This window comes from Capricornis sumatraensis, chromosome 8 (assembly GCF_032405125.1).
Source record: "Capricornis sumatraensis isolate serow.1 chromosome 8, serow.2, whole genome shotgun sequence".
NCBI classification, from domain to species: Eukaryota; Metazoa; Chordata; class Mammalia; order Artiodactyla; family Bovidae; genus Capricornis; species Capricornis sumatraensis.
The window spans coordinates 41,185,951-41,204,113 of NC_091076.1; the positions used below are offsets into that span (position 1 = coordinate 41,185,951).

General features: G+C 36.9%; 1 protein-coding gene across 3 annotated transcripts in view; it reads left to right on the top strand.

The window, feature by feature from the left end:
• EED (embryonic ectoderm development) overlaps positions 1–13,912 on the top strand; it is a 32,056-nt gene extending 18,144 nt beyond the window's left edge. The window contains exons 8-13 of one of the 3 annotated variants that reach the window (XM_068977034.1): positions 290–423; positions 2,367–2,472; positions 3,604–3,678; positions 12,384–12,542; positions 13,287–13,360; positions 13,630–13,912. In XM_068977034.1, the coding sequence (XP_068833135.1) occupies positions 290–423; positions 2,367–2,472; positions 3,604–3,678; positions 12,384–12,542; positions 13,287–13,360; positions 13,630–13,756 (675 nt within the window). In that variant the 3' untranslated portion in view covers positions 13,757–13,912. The remainder of the gene's footprint in view (positions 1–289; positions 424–2,366; positions 2,473–3,603; positions 3,679–12,383; positions 12,543–13,286; positions 13,361–13,629) is intronic. The other 2 variants (XM_068977035.1, XM_068977036.1) reach the window with 2 other exon arrangements.
• The last annotated feature ends 4,251 nt before the right edge of the window (positions 13,913–18,163 follow it).

Below are 18,163 nucleotides of genomic sequence, written 5' to 3' on the forward strand. Positions count from 1 at the left end.
GGAAATATTTGGCTAAAGGTAATTGAATAGATAGAACTAAATTAAAAGAGTTTACTTCTTACCTGCCATATTGCATAAGCTCATATATTGTGGTGATAACAAGTCAGTTAAAACTAAATCTTGAAAGTGGTAAAAACTTTGCGACCTATGGCCTATATATATGAAACACAAAATGTTAGTGTTGTGGTTTGAAATATAATTTTCACAGTACTGGACATGAGGTGAAAATCAGCATAATTTGGGGAAATAATTTACATATTTAATTTAAGCTTTTCTTTTTTATATACAGGATTATGATCTTTTGGGTGAAAAAATAATGTCTTGTGGTATGGATCACTCTCTTAAACTTTGGAGGATCAATTCAAAGAGAATGATGAATGCTATTAAGGAATCTTATGATTATAACCCAAATAAAACTAACAGGTAACAGCTGTAGTATTTAAAGCAATATGCTATCTTATGCCTTTGAATAGTGTCTTACTTTTTCAAAAATTGTTATATAAGTCTCCAGTATTGAGTTGAGAATCCCCTTTTAATAACTTGAAGGTATAATTTATATGCTATAAAACTCAATGAATGTAAATGAAAGCCTTTATTTTTATCTAATTATGTTTGTGGCTCATTTTTCAAAATCGCTTTCAGTTATATTTTTATCTTAATTTAGTAGCCCATTTCACATATTTTATTTAGGTACGCATGTGCTAATGTTTATTAGCACTGCTTGTCAACACTGTAAATTCTAATTGAAGACAGTAAGTCATAATTTTTTCAATGGGGTTCTTAGCTTTAATTCATGATAGACACTCTCCTTTAAATGATACTTCACTAGACAGAAAATTCAAAAGTAGGAGGTTTGTTCTAAGGGACTATATGTGGGAGCTTTTCAGTTTTCTTATTTTTGAAAAACCTCAGTTCTTAATTAATTTACTATCTTTTTCAGAATCTTATCAAGCTATTTACTCTTTCAACTGTGACTGTCCTGTGTTTGTAAATGTTAACTTTGTTTGCTCTTTTCATTTTAGCAGTTAATTCCCTGGTTATCGACCCACATTATGAGTAGATTGTTAGTTGAATTTGTAACCATAAGTAAATATTTTAATACAATGACCGTCATCACATCTCAGGCCTCTTAAGAATTGGCACAGCTTTTAAATTCTGTTTTAAAACACCAGGGGTTAGTACAATATTAAATTTATGTTTTTGTATTTTCTAGAACTCTGGAATAAATAGAAGTTGTATTTTACAGCGTACAGAAAGTAACAGTGAATTATGCTGGTCTTCTTGAAAGAGGTTTAACCATAGATTATAATACATATTTGGCTAAAAAGCAGTTAAGCTATAGCAGTTAAGAATTTATATCAAGTCATTAATAACATTTTAATGTTTTAATAAAGAAAAGATCTGGGAGTTTCCTGAGCCCCGAGGGGTTAGGATTCCAGGCTTTCACTGCTGTGGCCCTAGTTCAGTCCCTGGCTGCGGAACTGAGATCCTGTGAGCCACCAAAAAAAGGTGAAAAAAAGATCCCACGAATTGGAAAATGTATTTGAAATGATTGAGCTCAATATCTTTTTTATGTATGAGGGAAAAGCCAAAGAGAAGACTTGTGCCCAAGATATAACTAATTCATGATATATGATACTTCTTCAGTTACTTCACTTTAAAAACTGAATCACTTACTAGATTAGAAATGTTAGGTATACATTTAATTAACTGAAGAATTGGTAGCAACTTCTCTAGCTTATGCTTTTGTCACAAACATCTTTAAGGAAAAATTGTGCCATATTTTACTTTTCTAAATACAGGAAAAGTTCTAACTAATAAATGTCAAATTCCTGTCAGATCATCTTCAAAAATTGTTGTTCTAGGCAGGATTCTCACTAACTTTATCTTTACCAGACTTTGAAATGTGTCATTGTTTCTGAAAGATGACTATCTTTTGAAATAAGGTAGGTGTGTTAACTTTCATAGACCGTTGTTAATATGAAAGGATTGAGTTGGTAGCTTAGCAATTTCTGTGAAAAAATTTAAGCTCTAAACAGATGTCTTTTGTTATTGGTTAGGATAGCCAGAATTGAAGTAATTGATTTTGGTCTATATATAGTAAGGCAGGAAGTTGCAGTTTTTATAAATGAAATTTGATAGGATGAATACAAAATTCAGTTGCGAGCTAATAATGGAGTAAAATGTAGAAACAACAGAAGGGGATTTTAGTTCCCAATAAACAGATCAGAAGGTATTTAGTTTTATAGGAACACAGACGAACTAATACTCATCTGTTTTTCTTTTCAGAGTTTTATAAATCCTAAAAAAAATTAGTGAGCTTCTGCTACACATTTTTCTCTAAACTTTTGATATTTCCATTTCAGGCCATTTATTTCTCAGAAAATTCATTTTCCTGACTTTTCTACCAGAGACATACATAGAAATTATGTCGATTGTGTGCGATGGTTAGGTGATTTGATACTTTCCAAGGTATGGTAACTGCTGTTAAGCTGAATTTCCATTGTTTGTGTGAGTTGGAATTCTGCAGGGAGCACAGTTTTTTATGCAGTTGATAAATTGTGTAACAGATGGAAAATTGCTTTTTTTTTTTTTTTAAGTCTCATGATACTTTGAAAATTCAGAAACTTATTTTAGGCATAAAACATTCTGATGAACTATAATTTGTGCTCCAGTAAGAAAAAAAACGTTAACTTGCAAGATGATATTCTCTGATCTCCAGTGTTACTGTAAAATTACCAATATCTAAAGCCAGTAGTAGGGGTTTTTTTGGGTTTTTGTTTTTAATGTTCGTGTCCATTTTAGTGAACTTACATGTACAAAAACAAATAGATGAAGTTGGCTCATGGGCTCTAGTTTGCCAGCCCCTGCTCTAGTATGTTGATATATATTTTTTCTACTGATAATTTAGGGAAGTTGGTGATGTCATCTGAACGTTTAGGATTGTCAGATTTGAACAAATTGCTATCCAGTTTCTTCTTGGTATAGGTTTTAGGGCATTTCACTGTTTCTTGGGTAGAGCCTGATTATTTATTTTTTCCTTACCAATGAAGGTACAGTTTTACTTTTTTATTTTTCAACCTTTGATTTTGAGATTAAATTCACAGGAAGTTTCAAAGTCAGTTTAGAGAGGTTTCACATTGCCCTTCACCCAGTTTGTCCCATTGGTTACACCTTATATATACAGTATCAAATCCAGGAAACTGACGTTGTAAGTGTATGTGTAGCTGTATGTTATTTTATCGCACGTGATTTTGTCATTTCAAGAATGTTTCTGTATGGGACCTTTTAAGGTTATTTTTCACTCAGTGTAATGCCATCCAAGCTGTATATGTCAGTAGGTCTCCCTTTTAGTTGCTAAATAGTACCCATGGTGTGGATGTACCACAGTTTATTTAACCTTATTCATCTATTGTAGGACATTTTGGTCCTTTCCAGTTTTGGGCCTGTTATAAATAAAGCTGCTATTGAACAGTCGTGTGTAGGTTTTTGTGTGGACTTACGTAAGTTTTCACTTCTCTGGGATAAATGCCTAGAAGGGCAATTGCTGGGTCATGGTTACGTTTGTTTAGTTTTTTAAGAACCTGCCAAACTATTTTCCAGAGTGGCCGTGCCATTTTACATTCCCACCAGCAATATATGAAAGATGCAGTGTCTTCGAATCTTCGCCAGCATTTGGTATTGTCACTATTTTTTATTCTAGCTGTTCTGATAGGTGTGTAGTGATACATCATCATGGTCTTAATTTACATTTCCCTGATGGTTAGTGGTGTTGATCATCTTTTTTATGTGCTTATTTACCATCCATATATCCTTTCAATGATGTCTCTTTGTATCTTCTGCTCATTTTCTAATTGGATATGTTTTGTTTTTTTACTGTTGAGTTTTGAAAGTTCTTCATATGTTCTAAATCCTATGTCAGATAAGTAGTTTGCAAATTTTCTCTTCCAGTCTGTAGCTTGTCTTTTCATTCTCTGAACAAGGTCTTTTGCAGAGCAAATATTTTCAATTTTGATAAAGTTTAATTTATTGATTTTTTTTAAATTTTTTTTTTTTATGGATAATGCTTTTGCTATTATTTTGAAACGCTCTTCACTAAGCCCTGGATCCTAAAGATTTTCCCCTGTGTTTCCTTCAAAAGTTTTTTATAATGTTTTGTATTAAATTTATGGTCCATTTTAAGTTAGTTTTTGTATGACATTTAGGTAAAAAGTTCGTTTTTTGCCTATAGTTTACCCAGTTGTTCCAGTGCCATTTGTTGAAAGCCTATCTTTCCTCTGAATTGCTTTTGCACTTTTTTAAAATTGTTTGGCCATGCTTGTAGGAGGCTGTTCTGGTTATTCTGTTCTGTTCCCTCTACCAGCACTACATACGCAGGCTAGATTACTCTAGCTCCTTAATAAGTCTTGTAATTGGTAGAATAATTTCTTCCACTTTATTCTTTTTCAAAATTATTTTCATCTAGTTCCTTTGCCTTTCTGTATAAGGTCTAGAATTATCTTGTCTACATTTACTGAAAATCTCGCTGGAATTTCTTTAGGGGTAAGGAATATTTTAATTGGAATTGTGTTAAACCTGTGCATCAGTTTGGTGGATAATTAATATCTACTCTGCTTAGTTTTCTTGTCCTTGACTGGTATGTCTGTTTATTTATTTAGACCTTCTTTGATTTTTTGTCAGCATTTTGTAGGTTTTTTAAAATATAATTTTTTATTTTGATTTTGGCTGTGGTGGGCTTGGCTGCGTAGGCTTTCCTCTCACTGTGGCGTGTGGGGGCTGCTCTCTAGTGGTGGTGTGTGGGCTTCTCATTGCAGTGGCTTCTCTTGTTGCAGAGCACAGGCTCAATAATTGCAGTGCATGGGCTAAGTTGCTCTGTGGCAGGTGGGATTTTCCTCGATCAGGGATCGAAGCCATGTCTCCTGCATTGGCAGATGGATTCTTCACCGCTGAGCCACCAGGAAATCCCCAGCATTTTGTAGTTTTGAGCATGCAAGTCCTCTACCTACTTTGTTAGATGTATACCTTAAGTATTTCTCTTTTTTGAGTGACTATAATAAATGGTATTTCTCATTTCCATCTCTTTGTGTTCATTGCTAATATATAGAAATTTTGTCTATTAATCTTGAATCCTATCTATTTTAACTACGTACAATTCAAGAAGGGTGGTTTGTGGGGTGTTTTTTTTTGGCTGATTACTTGGGATTTTCTACGTAAATCATTTCATCTCTAAATAAGGACAGTTTTTGTATCCTTCCTTTCTGAACTGAATTTTTAAAGAACTTTCCATTTTTTGTCTCATTTCACTGACAAGTTTCTGGTGCTACACTGAATAGCAGTGTTAACTCATTAATGACTGGGGAATTTTTGCAGAAACTAACTCCTGTGACCGATGATATTTATTTTGACCAGTCAAAAATTAGTTCTGTTATTTCACTAAACTGTACAGGTGCCTGTAGTCAGTTACACCTGGCATACCTGTAATTCCTCCAATTTTTGTGAAATGTTGTCTTCAATCCACCTTTCTGTAGAAGTACAGGAGCAGTCTCCAGCACTATTGCATTTTCACTTTGTATCAGAATCACTAAGATTTTTTTGTTGGTCTGATATTCACATCATCTGAATTAACTAAATTCTGAAGAACTATCATCTTCTGAGACACTAGTATATATGTCACTCAGACATAGAACGTATCCACATAAAATTCACTGAAAAATTCTTCCTCAAAATTTCGTGACATGTCACTTCTGAAAATTTTATGTTTATAATATACACAGAGTTGGAACAAAATGTAAGTGATAATGACAGTCATAAGTTGTATGATGAACCCTTGGTACAGTTTAAGCTCTAACAACTTCACACAGTGATGTTGATTGTATCACTCTAAAAACATTGATACATTTCCAATCAATAGCATTCAGGTAACAAAAGATATATTAACATGTCTCTGGTCAGTAATGTGTTAAGAGCAGACTTCTAGGCTTGTTTCTGATGTTAAAGGGGGAAAGAATTCAGTCTTTTGCAACTATATGTATCAGCTGTATGATTCTGTTTTAGTACTTATTTTTGGACTGTGTCAGGGCTTAGTAGCGGCACTCGGGACCTTCGTCACCTCATTCAGGATCTTTCCTTGTACACATGGGCTCTCTGGTTGTGGTGCGCGGGCGTAGTTGCCCTGCGGCATGTGGGATTTTAGTTGACCCGCTAAGGATTAAACCAATGTCCCCTGTATTGCCAAACACTCTGGACCACCATGGAAGTCCTAGCTGTATGATTTTTGTAGATGTTCTATATCCAATTGAGAGTTGTTCTTTTGCCTAAATTTTTCAGAGTTTTACCATGAATAGGTGTTGAAGTTTGTCAAGTGCTTTTTCAGCATCAATTGATATGATCATTGTTTTTTCTATTTTAGCCTGTTAATGCAATGGACTGCACTGATTGTTTTTGAATATTGAATCACTGGAATAAGTTTACTTGGTCATGCTGTATAATTCTTTTTATATGTTGCTGAATTCTGTTTGCTGATATTTTGTTTTAAGAATTTTATGTGTATTAATGAGATATAATATTGATCTAAAGTTTTGTTATTTGTCTTTGTCTGGTTTTGATATCAATAATACTGGCATTTGGGCCTAAAAATTTTTGAGGAGGAATTTAAAAATTAAAAACTTGATTTCCTTAAAACTTGTTTGAATGAAGTTTCATATTGGGTGAGTTGTGGTAAGGTAAAGTCGCTCAGTCGTGTCCGACTCCTTGCAACCCCATGGGCTGTAGCCTACCAGGCTCCTCTGTCCATGGGATTTTCCAGGCAAGAGTACTGGAGTGGATTGCCATTTCCTTCTCCAGGGGATCTTCCCGACCCAGGGATCGAATCCGGGTCTCCCACATTGTAGACAGACGCTTAACCGTCTGAGCCACCAGGGAAGTGGTAGTTTGTGCTATTTCAGGAATTGATCCATCCCATCTAATATAAAATTTATGTGTGGAGAGCTGTTTGAGTATTCGCTTATTATCCTTTTGATATCTGCAAGGTCTTTAGTGATAGCCCCTGTTTCATTCCTGAAATCAGTAATTTATATCTTCTTCTCTTTTGTCAATCTTTTTAGGAGTTTGTCAAAATTATTTTGTTACCTTCTGTCTCCTTTTTTTAGTTTCCTGTGAGTGTATTTTGTTTTTCTGTTTGCTAGTTTTGGGAGCTTAGATTATTTAGTCAAGACTTTGCTAATGTAAGCTTTTGGTGCTGTAAATTTCCCAGTCAGCACTGCTTTAGCTGCTTCTCACAAAAATTTTGATACGCAGTGTGCTATTTAGTTTTTGGTAGTGGTTTAGTCACTAAGTCATGTCTGACTCTTTGCGACCCCATGGACTGTATGTAGCCTACCAGGGTCCTCTGTCCATAGGATTTTCCAGGTAAGAGTACTAGAGTGGGTTGCCATTCTCTTCTTCAGGGGATCTGATCTTCCCAACCCAGGGATCGAACCTGGGTCTCCTGCAGTGCAGGCGGATTTTTTACTGACTAAGCTACTAGGGAAGCCCATTTAGTTTTTAAGTGTTGGAAAATTTTCATTATCTTTCTCTTACTGATTCTAGTTTGATTCCATTTTGGTCAGTCAGTATATATTCTTTATGATTTTGATTCTTTAAAATTTTTCAGATTTGTTTTATGAGCCTGTTTTGGGTATGTTCCATGGGAGCTTGAAAGAACGTGTATTCTATTGTTGGGTGGAGTGTCCTGTAAATGTCAGCTAGATCCTATTGGTTGTTGCTGCTGCTGCTGCTGCTAAGTCGCTTCAGTTGTGTAAGACTCTGCGACCCCATAGATGGCAGCCCACCAGGCTTCCCCATCCCTGGGAGTCTCCAGGCAAGAATAGTGGAGTAGGTTGCCATTTCCTTCTCCAAGATCCTATTGGTTGAATGTGGTTGAATTTTTCTGTGTCATTGTTGATGTCTGTCTGCTCTTAAGTGCTGAAGTCTTCAACTATAATCATGAATTTTTCCCTTTCTCCTTCAGTTCTGTGACATATTGCAGCTCTGTTGGTTAGCATATACACATTTAGTATTGCTGTTTCTTGGTAGCTTGACCCTTTTGTCATTGTGGAAGGTCCATCTCTATCTCTGGTAGATTTTTTTGCTTTGATGTCTCCTTTTGTCTTATAGTATAGTATATCTATATAGTATCTTATAGTATAGTGTAGCAGTTCTTTCTTTCCTTTAATTAATGCTTACATGGTATAACTATTTCAAACCCTTTACCTTTAATCTACGTGTATTCTTACATTTGAAGTGAGTTTCATACAACATACAGTTGGGTCATAGTGTTTTTTAATTCACTTTGAGAAACTGTTTTAGCTTGTAAATTTAGACTGTTTATATTTGAGCCTTAACTTTTCAATTGTTACACTGTCTGGCTTTTTTTTTTTTTTTTTTTTTTTTGCATTTTTCTGGGTTTTCTCCCCTAAGTTCCTGTAGGTTATATGCACATATTTTAAAATTCAAATTTGATTTCTCTGTACTACCTCTAGGTGTATTTCTTTGTGTAGTTTGTTTTGTTCTTATATTTGCTCTGGGAGTTGCAATATATGTATGTGATCATCAGTATATCAGCATTTTACCACTTCAAATGCAGTATAGGAAGCTTATCTCCCAGTTTGTCCTATACTTATAATTGTTTTAAATATTTCCTTTACAATTGAGAACTTAAGTAAATAATATTACAATTTTGCTTGAACCGTCAAGCAGAATTTAAAAACTTGAGGGAGAGTTTTGTGTTTACTCATTTTGCTTTTTCTGTTGTTCATTCCTCCTTTCTAATATTCCAAGATTCCTTCTTTTATCATTTCCTTTCTGTTCATAGAACATTCTGTAGCTATTGATTTAGAATGTTGACAGATTCTTTTAGTTTTTCTTAGTTTAGGGATGTCCTCATTTCCCGTTTATTCCTGAAGGGTATATTCACTGAATAGAGGATTTTGTGTTCACAGTTCTTTCTTTAAACATTTGAACAGTGTTGTTCCCCCTCTTTCTGGTCTCTGTCATTTGTAATGAGACATCTGCCACCATTGGAATTGGTTTTTCCTTATAGCTAAGGTATTCTTTCTGACTTAACTGCTTTGGGGATTTTTTTTTTTTCCTCCTTTATTTTTAGTTTTCAGAAGTTTGACTGTGCTCTGCTTGATATTGATGTCTTTGAGGGATTCATTTACTGTCTTGAATCTTAGGTCTTTAGGGGACATAATTTGTCCCAAATATGGGAATTTTTTCAGCCATCACTCAAATTCTTTTGTATCCCTCCTTTCTCCCCGCTCTCCTGTATTGGTACTTTAGATTTTTCGTTTGGTCCCTGAGACTCTGTCATTTAATAAGTCTGTTTTTCTTTGTTCAGTTAGTAACTTCTTTGTTCAAGTCTTGTTCAAATTGGGTAATTTCTATGTTCTAACTTTGAATTTACTACTCTCATCTCTCTTCTGCTGGTGAGCCCTTCAGTTGTTCTTTATTTTGATTATAGTATTTTTAGTTCTAAAATTTCCACATGGTTCTTTTCTTTGCTGAGACTGTATTCTAAGTGTGTTTGTAATTTCTTACTGAACCATTTTTTTTCCAGATTTTGAACTTTTAATTTTGTATTTGGGTGAAGCATTTTTATGATCAGTTCAGTTCAGTCGCTCAGTCATGTCCGACTCTTTGCTTTAAAATCCTTGTCAGACAGTTGTAACATCTGTGTCATCTCATTGTTTGTGTCTCTTGTTATCATTTCTCATTAAAGTTGAGATTTTACATTTCTTGGTATGACAGATGAATTTTGATGGAGATATGGGTATTTTGGGTACTGTTAGGAAACTTGGGCTGTTATTTAGCTCTCTTACAACAGGCTTCCTTTGATACATTTTCAGCTGTAAAGTGAATGCTGCTTCATGATTGGCAGGTGGCAGGGGACGTTCCCCACTTGGTTGACTTGGTGGTGATGTCTCTTTTCTATGGGGCAGGAGTTCACGCTTTTTACGGGGACTCTGCTGACACCACCCTAGCAGGGAGGGGTTTGGAGCCCTCATGACTGCTCCCTGGTTGTTGTCCGCTGACACTGTGGTAGGTGGTTATGAATGTCCTGGCTCTCTGCTCAGTTTAGTCAGTCAGTTCAGTCGCTCAGTTGTATCTGACTCTTTGCGACCCCATGGACTGCAGCACGCCAGGCCTCCCTGTCCATCACCAATTCTCGGAGCTCGTTCAAACTCGTGTCCATTGAGTCAGTGATGCCATCCAACCATCTCATCCTCTGTCGCCCACTTCTCTTGACTCTTTGCTATGCCGCCTCTAATACAACCCCAGCCAGAGAGGAGGAGGAGTCACGTCATTACTATGAGGGGTAGGGAGGAGTCAGCAGGGTATTCTGTACTTGAAATGTTCAGTTACCACCTGTGAGAAGGGATCCCCACTGGGACTTTGCTGGTTCATGTGTGGGCGGGTCCACAGTTTTTTCTGTGGTATTGTTTACCTGAAGATTTTCTCTCATGCTGGGTTACCACTTCCTGGTCCTTTGGAGAGAGTAGGCTTTGGGGGGCTTTGTTTTGTCTTTAGCTTTGTTGAGTCACTGCCTTCTCTAGCATGCAGTCTGGGATACAGAAAGGAGGCAAAAGAAAACCGAGGAACTCAGTGCCCCTCATGTCCCAGGGTCCTTCACCAGTCTGCCTCCTCCCTGCCCTTCAGACTTCTAAGTTGTATTCAGTGAGATAAACAGGGAAAAGTACCTCTACTTCACTGGTTGCTGGAAGCAGATGTAAAAAGGCAGAAGGTCTAAAATTTCTGCTCTTAGAACTTAATCAGATGATAGGAAAAGATTTCTGCATTTTAGGTAAGAGGCTGAACTGAGTATTGTGGTCTCAAATCTGGCTCCACATCAGAACTACTGGGAGGACATTGTAAAAACAGATTCCTAAGCTTCATCCCCATGTATTCTACATCTGGCACAGGGACCTGCGGATTTGTAATTGTTAGAAACTCTCTGGATGACTTTCAAGTACAGCCATCCATTAGTGTGGGTAGACTCTTTTTACCTCCCTATGCTTTAGCTCTCTGTGAGGGGACTTCACTGACTAAGGGTCCTTTGCCAGTACAGTCAGTAAGAAGCACTTGAAGAGCTATGTTACAATTCTGCTGCTTTGGCCTCCTCTCTCAGAAATTGTGATTCAGTGGAGTTGGGGCCAAGATGTATTTTTAAAGAAAGCTCTACAGGCTGTCAGTCCAACTGTGCAGTTAAAAGAGTCACCAGACTGGGTGCTCTCTAAGGTACTTTACAGTAAAGAACTTGTATAATGGATCTGTAACCCTGGGATTTTATATGATCTAAAAAAGGCAGAGAAGAAGAAAACATGTTCTTCACTCTCTAATCTCCCTGTGACTGCGCTGTTAAACCATTGAAATGCCAGTGAACCCCACAGGGCTACCATATGTGGTTGTGTGGAATGTGTCCTGTAAAATGCCAGTAAGCACCCTTCACCTCCACCAGGATTTCTCAGTCCGGGGTCTGAGATAATGAGGTCAGACAGTTCTTTTTTGTGGGAGGAGCCATTCTCTGCTCTGCAGTTTTCAGCATTCTCTGGCCTCTCTTAACTGGAAGCCAGAGACATTGCCAAAGATTCCTTAACTGGCAAACCACTAGCCTACACAGTAATATAAATAGTGCCCTCTGTGTTGCATTTTCTTCTCCCATTGTATTCTTCACCGCTTGTTCCTAAAGTAGAATGTATGTAAAGATTTCACTGTTGCAGCACAGACAAGGTGTAACTCAACCTATTTTGCTCCCGTCCCCTTACCAGTGTCGGGATACTGAATAACTGCTTTTATGGCCTTCTGTATAATCTGATCTGTAAGGCCCTTCTATGAATTCATTAGCTTTCCTACATCTGTTGAGTACCTACCATGTAGTACAGATACTGCAGACGAAGGATTAATAGTTAACTGTATAAAGGGAACCACAGGAGATTGGAACCGCAGGAAATTAGAAGTGAAATAGGGAAAGATGGAATTAGCAGGGGCCATATTGAAGAACCGTGTATTCTAATAACTTTATCTTTGCTGTAAAATACTTAAGTCTCTGTATGCTAAAGTGTCTAAGGCTGAAACTTGGTTTGGAAGAGAAGTTGTGACTTCAAAAATGAATATTCTAGATAGTGTAATGCTTTTGTATTGTTAAAATCTTGATAATCTGTAAGTGTAGATACTGATTCTGCAAATACAAATGAATATGTATATCGTTGGACTCAGTTGAGGGATAACCAGGTTTAAAGAGCTGTGAATTCTGAAATGATAGTTGAGAAAAAGCTTTGTTTATAATGTTTAAAATTCAGTTCTACAATTAACATTTCTTTTTTATCTCGTGTCTTTTTTTTAAGTCTTGTGAAAATGCCATTGTATGCTGGAAACCTGGCAAAATGGAAGATGATATAGATAAAATTAAACCCAGTGAGTCTAATGTGACTATTCTTGGGCGATTTGATTACAGCCAGTGTGACATTTGGTACATGAGGTTTTCTATGGATTTCTGGCAAAAGGTAGCAACATACTTTACATTTTGAAATTATTTGACTTAAAACCACGCAGTTTTAGTTTTATCTGAGTGCATCTGTGTTCTCTTTCCTCTTTAAATGTAATCTACCTTGATTTTTTGTATTATTTGTTTTGGCCTTTGATGTTATTTATTCTACCCTTGTGGCTCCGCACACCATCTGCAATGCTTATTATAGATGAAATTGACAGGTGTCAGTGGTGGCAGTTAGATGTTTACTTTCCATAACATCTTTTACTAAGATTTAATGTTTTGGTGATTAGAATGTTCATCTTCTTATATAGAAAACCAACATGGAAGATAGAGACAAAATATTAGTTATCCAAAATTTTACAAAAGTTTGGTATTAGAATTTTATGGTAACACATTACTTGGTTATTTCTTTCTATATGAAAGCTTTGGAAAATTTCTGTGGCTTTTATTATAGTTCTTTAAGGCAGAATGAAGAATATATGCTAATTGTGTATATTGTATAGTTCTTCAAAAATTTGCAAAATGGCTTAATTTATTCAGGACACCTTTGTGAAGCATTAGTTGCTCTTATCTTCATTTACAAATCATAAATATAAGATGCAAAGAAATAACCAAGAGCATTGCCATAGGGTGGAGCTGAGATTTTTCTGCAATAAGAAAGCTATCTTAGGATCGCTTGAAATCTTTATAGCTTATATTAATAATTTGATAGGTTTTTGTTTTGTTTTTGATGGGTTTTTAAAATATGTTTATACAGATGCTTGCACTGGGCAATCAGGTTGGCAAACTTTATGTTTGGGATTTAGAAGTAGAAGATCCTCATAAAGCCAAGTAAGTATTTAGAAATTCCTCTTCATAATTTCTGACTTTTCCTCCAGAGTGTTGTCACTATAGAGTAAGTAATTGATACTCACAATGCCATCCTTAACATCATTTGTAACATTTACATTTTCAGCATATTATAAAGTGTTTCTTTTTTATTCTAATAATAATTGTTTTTCCTGAGTACTTTGGTAGTAAGTGACATTCACTGTTTTTAAGTTTGATACTGACAGCATTGTGTGTGTGATATTTAACCTGTTGTCATGTTTTTTTCCTAGATGCACAACGCTGACTCATCACAAGTGTGGTGCTGCTATTCGACAAACCAGTTTCAGCAGGGACAGCAGCATTCTTATAGCTGTTTGTGATGATGCCAGCATTTGGCGCTGGGACCGACTGCGATAAAGTACTTTTCCCAATCAAAATTAGCGTGTGTTTTCTGTGTACAATAGAACTAATGTATCCTGCTAGTAAGGGCACATAGAGCATTTAGAGTTGTCTGTCAGCATTCAATCAGGCTGAGCTGAATGTAGTGATGTTTACACTGTTTACACTCTTTGTACTGTCTCCTGCTCAGACTCTACTGCTTTTAATAAAAATTTATTTTTGTAAAGCTGTGTGTTACTTTAGTTTGTTTTATTCATTGTGATGCAGTGTTGAAAGTAATAAAATTACACCTTATCTTTTTTCAGTGATGATTATTGTTTTATTTGCCTAACGGAAAAAGCTGTAAAACATAGTGATTAAGTATAAGCTCTGGAACTAAACTGAATTTTAATCTTGGCTCTGGCGTTAACTGACCTTGGAGAATTAAAAGGATCATGTGATTTAATACATGTGAAGCAATTTGAACAGAATTTGACTCACCAAACCCTTACCTTTATTGGAAATTGTATTTCCTATGGTTTTATATTTCTTAATGATTTCTTCTATACTAACATTGTAATAAGCAGTTTATAAGAGTTATATAATGTTTTATCTTTACAGTTAGGAAACATTGCCATTTGATTTTACAGCTTGATCATTAGTAATCTTAGTGGAAATATCATCAGAGCAAGGGAGGAGAGGACACAGCAGCTTAAATGCAGTGGGTTGAAAAAGGAAGGAAATGGAGAGTGTGTTTGTATAGTGAGTTCTTGTCCCCTTTTCTAGAAGAGTATTGGTTAAAACAAGCAAATTGGTATCATAGGGTTGAAATAAAGCAAGAATAGAATAAAAAATATAAAGGCCAGAAAAATCCTCCAAAGAAGACCAAGATGACATACAGAGCATTTAACCAGAAGCAGAAGAAAACCTGAGCAATCATACAGATAAGGTAGAAGGTGAAATGAAGGGAACCAGGGTAAAATACAAAAGAATGAATTTTGTCCAGCCCAGTACAGAAGTATTTGTCTACATCTCTGATTATTTCCTTAGGCTCATTTGTCAGAATTAACAGGTGAAAGGGCATTTTTGTTAAGGACCAAATTCATTTGCTCCAACAGCGTAGGTTAGTGCTTCCTGAGGTTTTTGTTTTTAGCTCCTTTGTATATCTCTGTAGATGAGAGGTCAGCTAACTTTTTTCTGACCTCTCTAACAGCCAGATGTAAATATTTTAGTACAGTCTCCATGACGTGTACTCGGCTCTGCTGCTGTAGCATGAATGCAGCCTTAGACATTACATAAACGAATGAGGCTCGCTGGTGCCAGAAACACTAGTTAACAGAAACAGGCAGTGGGCCATATTCAGCTCACAAGCCATTCATTGTTATGGATGTTAGCTATTAAACCTCAACAAGGCCCCTAAGATTGCTAAAAATTTAGGTTAACTAGCTTACAATCAGATCACCAGACAGAAAATGAAACAAGCTGCTGTGACAGTTTAAACAATTTGCAATATGCTGAGACCACTAAAGATTTCAGAATTATCAGAATACAGTCACATTTAAAATAAAATTATTTGTGTCCTCCCTTATTTTCCATCAGTTGTCGCCTAATATGCTGCATAATTTACCTACTTGGTTGTTTACCTACTTGGTGGTGGTATGTCTCCCACTAGGATGTAGGTTTTATGAGAGTAGATGGATTATTTTTCCTTCTGTTTCATTTCACTGGTATAACTGCAGTACTTGTAACTTGCACTTGGTGGGTGCTCAATAAATACTTGTTAAATGAATGAACACTTAAAAGATGCAGTCACAAAAATAAGCAGTAAGAGACTCCCAAGATGGACAAAGAGGAATTGAAAAGTAGAATTTTCTGAAATGAAAGGTGTGATTATTGAGATAAACTCAGTGGATGGGTTAGACAGTAGATTAGACATAACTTGAATAGAGATTAATGAACTGAAAGCCTAATTAGAATGTGTTGTACATAGAGAATCAAAATGGGGAATACAGTTAAAACTACAGAGGATAAAATGAAAAGATCTAATGATACTTTTAACTGGAGATCCAGGAGAAAAAATGAAGGGTAAGTAATAATTTGAGATGGTTCTTTTACTTGCTTCCATGATACCTAAGTGCCATGTGGGCATGTATGATAGAAAAGGAGAGCCCTGTTGGTCCCGACAGTTTCCATACGATCACGCCTCCTGCTTCCAGTGCAGTCGTAGCCACTAATGTGCCATCTGCTGAAGTTTACCAGCCCTAGAACTTCACCCCCACCTGTATCCACATCCTGAGAAGAGGCTTCCACAGTTAATTTCAAGCTGGATAAGCAGCCAACTGATGCCATATTCCTATGGCGGTTTTTTGGAGTGAGGCAAGGTGCTCACTAGGACAGGTGAGCCTTCTGCAGCATAATTTGAACGACAGGAAGACGAAGTCCCTGTGTTTTGTTTTCTTGAACAACGGGATCCAAGGACTGGCATTCCTACACTATGCGTCTACCCAGGGCTTGATGCTTGATCTAAACTCCCTCTTGTCATTCGCTTCATTCAGATAGTCCAGTATGTAGAGCCACACGTTCTCTCTTTGATTCCACGTCATGGAGCCCGTTTTGCTGGATTTCATACAACTACACTTCCAATAGCAAAGGAAGGCGCAGATTTAGCTCACCTGGACCTCCAATCCAAAAAGGAACGAGAAACCCTGCTCAGCGGTGGTGATAAGCACTGACACTCTCTATGCACACCAACATTATGCTCACTGCCCCGAGGGAGCCAAGTTCATGACACAGGAGTGGGTAAGGGACACATGATTCTTGTCTATGGAGATTAGAATGAAGTCTTCCCCAAGCCCATTGTGCTTTGGAATATGTTGTGCTTTGTGGGCCCCACACACCCAGCTCTTTGAAAAGAAATGTGGAATAATCCAAGAGGGACAGCATGCTATTGATCTTGTTTCTAGTCCTGAAGGCAGGGTCAGCTACATAATTTGCAAGGCCTAGTGCAAAATGAAAACGCAAGCCTCTTGTTTAAGCAGCAGGAAAAAAGTAAGATGCTGAAATTCTAAGCTTTTCCCCTTCTGTGATTTCTTAACATTTTTTAAATTTTCAATGCCATTCCAAGTTAAAGTGTCAACACAAATTTTATTATTCATCTTCATATTATATAGCAACAGTTTTAAGTGCAAACAAAAGCATTTAACCCCTTTGTGGAATCATTGAAATTACATAATTGGTATTTTGTAACTCATGTATTCATGTGTATTTACTAGTGCAGTGAGAATGTTGGGCGAAAGTAACTCGGCTTTTTGTTTCACTTCTTGGTACAGTATATTCTACCAGTGTTCCCTGTGTTTGACGTACTGATGTGTAAGGACAAACTGAAAGGAAGATAAACTATTAATTGCCCTATCTTTCCATTTTCTTCAATGCCATAAACTGGTGTAAGTTGTTGGCTAATAAGGGCTTCCCAGGTGGTGCAGCGGTAAAGAATCTGCGTGACAATGCAGGAGACGAGAGTCGAGTCTCTCTCGAGTTGCCGGTGAAACCCCTCAGTCAGGAAGATCCCCTGAAGAAGGAAATGGCAACCCATTCCTGTATTCTTGCCTGGAAAATTCCATGGACAGAGGAACCTGGAGGGCTACACTTTATGGGGTCATAAAGAATCAGATGCAGCTGAGCACACAGTTGGCTAATGTGAGGAAGTGACAAACAAGAATAGGGTTTCTTGGTTGGTTGACTTTCCTAAAATGTCATATCTTTGTTGAAAACAAATGTCAAGATGGGACAACAGAGCATTAAGCTAAGCATCTTTCTGATCTCAGTGTTCTGCACGACTGCATCGGTCACATGCCCCTGAAGCTGACCCTGCCGGGGGCTGACCTGAAACCCCATGCCTGCCTTTTCCCAGCAGCTCCACGTGGTACTGACATCTCTGTTGACAGGTTCTCATTTCTTTTACAAACTATTCAGTCTTGTTACCAGTCTCTTTCTGTTGGCATCTTTGGCCCATTTAAATAAAATGAATAGGACGGATATCCATGTCCCTGTGGTTCCACATTTGCCCCAAAGAAAAGCAATTGTGTTTCTTTTAGCAGTAGGAAATTGGGGAGAAGCTGGAAACCATTCTGTGCTCTGTGGGGAGGAGACCAGAGTCCCAAGAAATGGGTTAAGCAAGGACTAGGACACGACAAGCGACTTAGCAGCAGCAACTGGATGTAGCATTAGGTGTATCATTCAACTACAGAAATTAATGATTATTAAAGTTTGTTGTTTTTTTTTTTTAAAAAAGCAAATGCCTGAGAAGGGTAGAGGTCTAAAGAATTAATGGTCACCTTGTCCAAACATTCTTGAAGAAAGTGCTCACTTGAGGCAAAGGGGACAGTCATTCTGCTTAATCTCATCTTCAAACTAGAATGAGGTACTCTAGGATGGTAATTTTTAAAC